We start from the raw sequence: 7,349 nt of genomic DNA, 5'->3' as shown, positions 1-7,349 counted from the left end.
CTCTCTCTCTCTCTCACACACACACACACACACACACACACACACCCTACATCATTTTTGTGTGCAAAGAAAACAAGAAAGAAGAAAGGAAAGAAACATTTGCATGGCATTGTAGGATTTTCTCAGTTTTGTAGTGTAAACTGAGAAATGAGAGTAAAGGTGTGGAAGTCACATGCCCAGACATGCATGGGGACCTCCATGGGGCCTCGTGGTTTCAAGATGCTGTGTCTCTAAGAGATTGAAAGCCAAAGGCCTGTACTGAAACTTGTATTCTAGTGGACAAAACTGGAAATCTCAAACACATTTCCCAAAGGTCCCAGAAAAGGTGAAAGTCTTTGACAAATTTGCCCTCAGAAGAAGGGAGAGCTCAGTTCCACAGGGAAATGGGAATGTGCTGGGATGAAAGAGTTGTTCTACCAGAATGCCTGTTCAGAGACGCTAGAAGCCGCAAGGCTGAGGAGGAGCCTGCCACCAAACTCCTGCAGCCCTCCTTCATGCAGCTAAACCCCTCCCATCAGGACCCACAACTGTTCTGGCTGCTGCTTCGCACAGCTCCCATCACATGCCAGCCGATCCACCTTAACTTTTAAAAATCCACTTCATGAGTTTAGAGCCCTTTTGTGCAACAGTCCCAGGACATAAGGTACCCTCTCTGAACATGGCAAGGGCTTTGGGAGCAGTCCTCATTCTTTCTTTGTAGTCTTTTGTACTAGACTAAACAACCTGAAAGAATGAATGGTACACCATGTCCAAAATGAAATGTTCATCTAAGGTGACTTTTAGAGGTACCTGTAACCGAAAGCACAGAAAGGTCTTCTTGTTCCAACTTCAAAGGGAAACTAGTCATGCCCCTTGTCTTTGGGGTGCATTTCAATGAAGGAACCACCCTAGTGGATGCAGATTGTAGTGAATCCTACAGATAGTGTTTTCCTATATACACACATATCTATGGTAAAGCTTCATTTATAAATCAGACATAGTAACAGAAGAGCAACAACTAATAATAAAATAGAACAACTATGATAGAATTATTTAAAACTTATAAATTGTTTATTTCTGGGCTTTTCTATTTTCTATTTTTGGATCATGGTTTCCTGTGGTTAACCGAATCTTTATTAAGTAAAACAAGAGCTAACTGGGCAGAACTTCACCGCACACATAAATGACTACTCTAGGTCTTAGATCACAGACCATACAGTGCTTGTAGAAACTGGTCAGCAAGGATGTTCAGTGATCATACTGTCTGTGTCCATGTCCTTTGACATAGAATTATAAAGCCCTGCCCCGGTCTCTTACCTGGGATTTGGATGTGATTGGAAAGTGGGATAAAAGCTGAAATTATGCTCCTTGAAAATCTCTGTCCACGTCCTGTGAAATTTTTCTCTTTTACTTCTTAGGTAATTGAGAAGGTCACCATAGCAACAGTACTCAAAAATCAAGTAAACCGGTCCTGAAACAGTTATAGTTTTAGTTATAGGTATACAAACCCTGATTTTTTTTTCAGAATTTTATGTATCATGACATAGTCCATGGGAGATCAGTTCTCCCCCAACTGTGGGAAAGTACTTTTGGTGAGTTGGTATCTTCTTATATTTTAAATTCAATTCCAGTTTTACGCTCAAACTTCTTTGGAAAGCAGCATCTTCTAGCCTTCCTCTTGGTTCTGTACACATGACCTCACCAGTACCAATGAGGGTAGGGACTGAGCACTGCGGCTATCTTTACAACTACATTTAAACCAGTTTTGCAGCCAGGGGAGAAGCTCATATACCACAAAATGTACTCGCAGGACTGTTGTTGCTTTTCAGTAGGTTAGAATTCTGTTATACATCCCCAGAGTAGATTAAAGAAAGAGGCATTATGTTGACCCATCTGATGTATAGAGGGTCCAGTGTCTAATTCCAATGGAACTGCGGGGTGAGAAAAGAGAGTAGAAATGGGAACCAGACCCTCTCTGTCTGCAGGCTGCAGTGTTTTGGACTGAGTGTTCTGGGTGGAAACTACCTGACAGTGTGCACGCTCCCAGCAGGTTCACAATGTTCTCGTGGTGCCCCAGGTGAGTCATCATTTTGAGCTCTGACATGAGTGCCTCTCTTTCAGAACTGTCAGCTTTTTCTGTCAACAGAGGAGCACAGAAAATGTCAGACCCAAGTAATTTTATGTTGTTTTATAAACAACAATTGCCCCAGTTCAGATCACAACTTATATAAATTCAAAATTATAAGACACAGCTGGGTGTGGTGGCACACACCTTTACTCCCAGGACTCAGGAGGCAGAGGCAGGTGGATCTTCTGTGAGTTTATGACCAGCCTGGTTTACATAGTGAGTTAAAAAAAATTAGAGAAAAACACACAGAAATAAAATATACATTTTCAATAATATCTTGTGTTTTAAGACAGAATTTTTAAAAATTGTGTTATAAATGCTGACTGTAAGATCAAAGGCCAAAAATGTCAAAGTGTCAAAAGTATTTGGGAGCTTGTATCTAATCCTTAAAAGATTTTAGGGTTACCTCTTCAGAGGGGGGAATGTTGGAGGGGAAGGAGTGGGCATGGATTTGATTAAAACACCTTATATGCATGTATGAAATTCTCAATAAAGTTTTTGTAAAAGTTAAAAAAAAGAATATTCCTTTCTACTAGACTTTCTCCTACTTTTAGAAATAAAACTCCTCCCCTCTGGCTCTAAGAGGCAAACAAAATAATAGCACATGATTTTTCTAGTAGTAGAAGCTAACAGAGTTGCTGAAGGGAGAAACATACTTTAAAAAATATTCCTTTTCATTTTATATATATGTATATGCACCATGTGCAAGCAGTGCTCACAGAGGCCAGAGGAAAGTGCCAGACACCCTGGAACTGGAATTGCAGATGGTCCTCTGCAAGAGTAATAAGTGCTCTTGTCCACTGAACCATTTCTCTGTGGACTTGCCGCTGGACAGCCTAGATTTCTCCAGATCCACTTTTTTTTACTTTGACTCAGATTTATTCAATTCATAGAAAGACAAGAATTGGAGCTTCACCAAGCATCGTTGGCTCCAACATGTGGTCCTCAGGTTTAGAACCTTCCATTTGTCAGTAAGTCCAATGGGAGGAGGTTGGAGAAGACTAATTGAAGTTCTCAAGGGAGTGGAGCTGTAAGTGCCAAGTAGGCCAGCACATACTGGATAGCCAAAGCAATCTCTTTCTGGAGAGAAGTCAAACGGCATGGCAAATTGTGCTCATAACCACTTGGAAGCAAGTACAAGGGCAGTTGCTGAGGAACTTGAAGTGCTCCTGTCTCTGAGGCTGATGTGTAGCTGCTCAGGGCACTCTGACCCTGGTGATTTTGAAAGTCCCAGGGACAAGGGTAGTCTTTATATGGAATTCCTACCCCAGGCTCCAGGCACTCAACCTCTGCCAACACATTTTCTTACAGACAGTAACTTTATATTCAATTACGATTTGATTCAGTTTCCAGGCTCTATTATTTTGTTCTGAAAGACATCTTAGCCCTTATGGCGACTTTTCTGGAATGCTGCAATCTTCTCTTTTGATTTTAGTGAGCTCCCAGGGATGTCCTTGTCTCCAAGATGTTGGGTTGGAAGTAATACTCTTGGTTGTGTACATTGGGACCCACTAGAATGTCCCATCTTAAGCTGCTTCATGTTTCACAGGGAACTGTGACTTAATCTATGGCTCATCCCGCATAACTTAAGTAACATCTTGCATTTTATGCTATGCTTAAGGTATCCAAAGCACTTTCATATACCAGCACCTCATTCATTCATTTATTCATTCAACAAGCATCTACTGAGTGCTTACTATGTATAAGGCAATGTGCCAGGCTCTGGGGAATGAAAAATAATTAAATGTAACCCCTGTCTTTCAGGACCTTAGAGTCTCCTGGAGAGGGGAGACAAGGAAAGACAACATTCTATTATAGTCAGCCCACCATATTGTGGGTTTTGTGTTCATTAGATTCAACCCAGATAAAAAATATTCAAGCCAATGCTAGGCGTGGTGGTGTACATCTTTAATCTCAATCCTCAGGAGGGAGAGGCAGGTGGATCTCTGTGAGATTAAGTCCAGACTGGTCTACACAGCGAGTTCCAGGGGGGCTGAGACTAGGGAAACACTGTCAAAAATATAGTCAAGCCAGGTATAGTGGCACACGCCTCTAATCCCAGCACTCAGGAGGCAGAGGTAGGTGGATCTTTGTGAATTTGAGGCTAGCCTGGTCAACATAGCAAATTTGAGGCAAGCCAGGGCTACATAGTGTCTCAAAAAAAAATCAGAAAAATTGTATCTGTACTAAATATCTGGACTTTTTTCTTGTCATTATTATTTTTTAAATATTTTATTTATTATTTTTATTTTATGTGTATGCGTGTACTGCCTGCGTGTGCTGCCTGCATGCAGGTAAGTGCACCCATGTTGTGCAATGCCCACAGAGGACAGAAGAGGCTGTCGGATCCCCTGGAACTGGAGTTACGGACAGTTACTAGCTGCCATGTGGATGCTGGGATTCAAACCCCAGTCTTCTGCAAGAATAACCAGTGTTCTTAACCACTGAGCCATCTCTCCATCCCCTTATTTAAGTAATATAATATAACAACTATTACACTAGTATTTACATTGTATTAGGCATTCGGAGTAGCACATGGCAGATGTGCTGGTTCTTTGCAAACACTGCCATTTGATATAAAGGACTTGATCATCTGAGATTCTGGTATCTGCAAGGAGGGTACTGGAACCAACTTCTCACAGAAACTGAAGGATAATAATAAGATAAAGGTAATGCAGCAAATCACTATGCTGTGGGGGGCACACTAGAGGGATGGGGAATAGTCTGTAGAGACAAGGAGAGGGGTCTAAGTGTGCAAATTAAACCCTGAAAAAAACTAGGAGGAAGCCAAGTGAATCCCCTGGGGTGGAGCTAGACACAGAAAACCACCCCTGTGTCCAAATCATACTGAAGCAGCAGAGTATACAGTATTAAAATAGACTAGCATAGGAAGACACTCACTGCTTTTAGGAGGCTTTGGACTCATGCAGCAGGTTAAACATTAACTGAACAACTCAACAAATGTGTTTATAATTCTGATAGATTCTATGTGAAAAATCTACATTGTACTTAAGTGATTTACTGCAGAAATCTCAATACTGTTTTTAGCGCTAGGGACCAAACTCAGAGCCTCATGCATGCTAAGTATGTATTCTATCACTGAGCTATATCCACAGCCTCCAGGGCTTGATCTTGTCTGTGGTGTGAGAGAAGGCTTCCCTAAGGAAGTGATCTTTACACTGAAATCTGAAAGAGGAAGAGCAGGTAGAAGGATTCACCTACCCAAAGGCCCTGAGATGGGAAGGAAATGGTGCTGTGCGGAACTGAAAGGAGGTTAGCATGCTGGCTTGCTGAGAGCAGGAGGTAGGGAGGCTGATCAGGGACTGAACCACTCAAGGCTGTGGGGACCATTTTCAGAGTAATAGAAAGCCATTGGAAATGCTAAGGGAGATGTCAGGCAGCATGATGGTATGATCTTCTGCATCTGGGCCATCCATCACCTCAGCACATAGTCCCCAGCAGATGATAGTGGATACAGAGTGCCTGCTTTGGAGGCTACTGATGGTGGACAGGAGACACAGACCTGGATCAGGATAAAGATAAAGAGAAGAGGATGGACCCAGGAGACACTATGCAGGAAACCACTGGGAAAAGCTTCTGGCAGTTAGGAAGAGGAAAGTGACAAGGGTCTGCCTCATCGTGTGGAACGTGGCATGTCACTGGCACTCCACACTAATCAATAGGAGGGAGTAGTGACAGGAGCCAGGGCTGGGGGAGTTCAGTTTAGATGAGTTGAACTAAGATACCCAGGCATTTGGGTATATGAAGTCAAAGCTCAGAAGGGAGATGCAATTGAGGGCCCTTGGGGCAGAGAGAGAATCACTTATGGGCTGGGCTATAGAGAATCACTTATGATGAATATGTGGAGTGGAGATGGCAGGAGGTGCTCCACACAGGAAGCTGATGGCTGACACTATCACAATAGTCATGTAATACAACCTGTCTAGCAATCTACATCAGATGAATGGATAAATGAAATGTGGTACAGATACATAAGTCTTTTTCAGCCAAAGGAATGAGATGCCATTATAGGAAAATGGATAGAATCAGAGATTGTCATGCTAAGTAAAATAAGACAGACTCAGAAAGACAAATATCACATGTAATCCTTCATATGGAGAATCTAGATAAAAAGAAAAAGACATGAAAGTGGAAGGGGGTCTATTGGGGAAGAAGAAGTGGATCATTAGATAGGGAGAAGAGAGAAGAGAAGACAATAGGGTAATATGATCAAAGTATATGTATGAAAACATCACAATGACACTCTGTATTTTGTGGAACTAAAATCAGCTAACAAAGAAAACCAATATAAAATAAGTCTATGTATTTGTTACCCAGGTTTAACAAAAGATAGTATTCTGCTACTGCTTCTGGATTTTGTATATATCATGCAGGTACGGGGGAGATTCATCTCTCTTCATGTCCTGAATTTGATTTGTAGAAAATTTATGTATAGTAAACCAATAAGCATATAGATAGAGCTTTTGCATTTTAAAACCCTGAAAAAAAACTTTATGGAAGATGAGCCAGCAAAGGACTAAGGTGCAGTATGGGATGTAGGAGGAGGTCCAGAAAAATCTAGTAGTATGGAAACCCAAAGAATTTTGAGAAGGAAAAATAGTCAACAGTGTCCTAAATGTTGAAAAATCCAGGGACACAAAGACGAGAATGGCCTTGGATTAGTTGCCTGCAGATGTTGAGGCTCAGAAAACAATATGCCAACCCCAAAGTATGCCCGCTTTGGGCTAAAGGAGTAGCCTCAAGGATTCCCTCCCCTTCCGTCCCACCTTCATCCCATTCTCTTGTCTCTTAATTCTCTTTCTGTACAAACCACCAAGATGGAAATTCTATTTGAGAAAAATTCCCTTTCTGGAAGGAATGCAGTTGCTATGAAATGTCAGAAAGACTAAAAGTCTCCATGCCCATGACACTCTACCCAGAAAGACTTTTGTATTCTTCAGAAGAATATTAACTAAGAGACTTGATCATATAATAAGACAGGCAGACAGACAGACATATACATCCCTTGCATTCCTCCACCAACACAAGCTTCTATTTCTTTCTGTAACTCAGAATGTACAGAAGCTTCAACCACCTGGTTTGGAGGCTCAGTGTTTTGTGAGATTCTTGTTCCATGACTTTCCCTATGCACATCAATAACTCTTCTATCAGTCTGCCCACTGTCAGCTTACTTCAGTGAACCATTGGGGGAAGAAGTTAAGAAGTGCCCTTTACTTTTTTT

General features: G+C 41.7%; 1 protein-coding gene across 2 annotated transcripts in view; it reads right to left on the bottom strand.

Moving 5' to 3' along the window:
* The window catches only part of Flt3 (fms related tyrosine kinase 3), a 61,928-nt gene that overhangs the window by 18,427 nt on the left and 36,152 nt on the right, over positions 1–7,349 (bottom strand). For both annotated transcript variants that reach the window (XM_008825063.1, XM_008825064.2), the window contains exons 15-16: positions 2,005–2,115; positions 1,297–1,450 (exon numbers count right to left, since the gene is read on the bottom strand). In XM_008825063.1, coding sequence (XP_008823285.1) covers positions 1,297–1,450; positions 2,005–2,115 — 265 coding nt within the window. The remainder of the gene's footprint in view (positions 1–1,296; positions 1,451–2,004; positions 2,116–7,349) is intronic.

This window comes from Nannospalax galili, unplaced genomic scaffold (genome assembly GCF_000622305.1).
Source record: "Nannospalax galili isolate Female #2095 unplaced genomic scaffold, S.galili_v1.0 scaffold768, whole genome shotgun sequence".
Taxonomy (NCBI): Eukaryota; Metazoa; Chordata; class Mammalia; order Rodentia; family Spalacidae; genus Nannospalax; species Nannospalax galili.
Note: the sequence above shows the minus strand (reverse complement) of the source record. Positions and strands in the feature narration are given on the sequence as shown.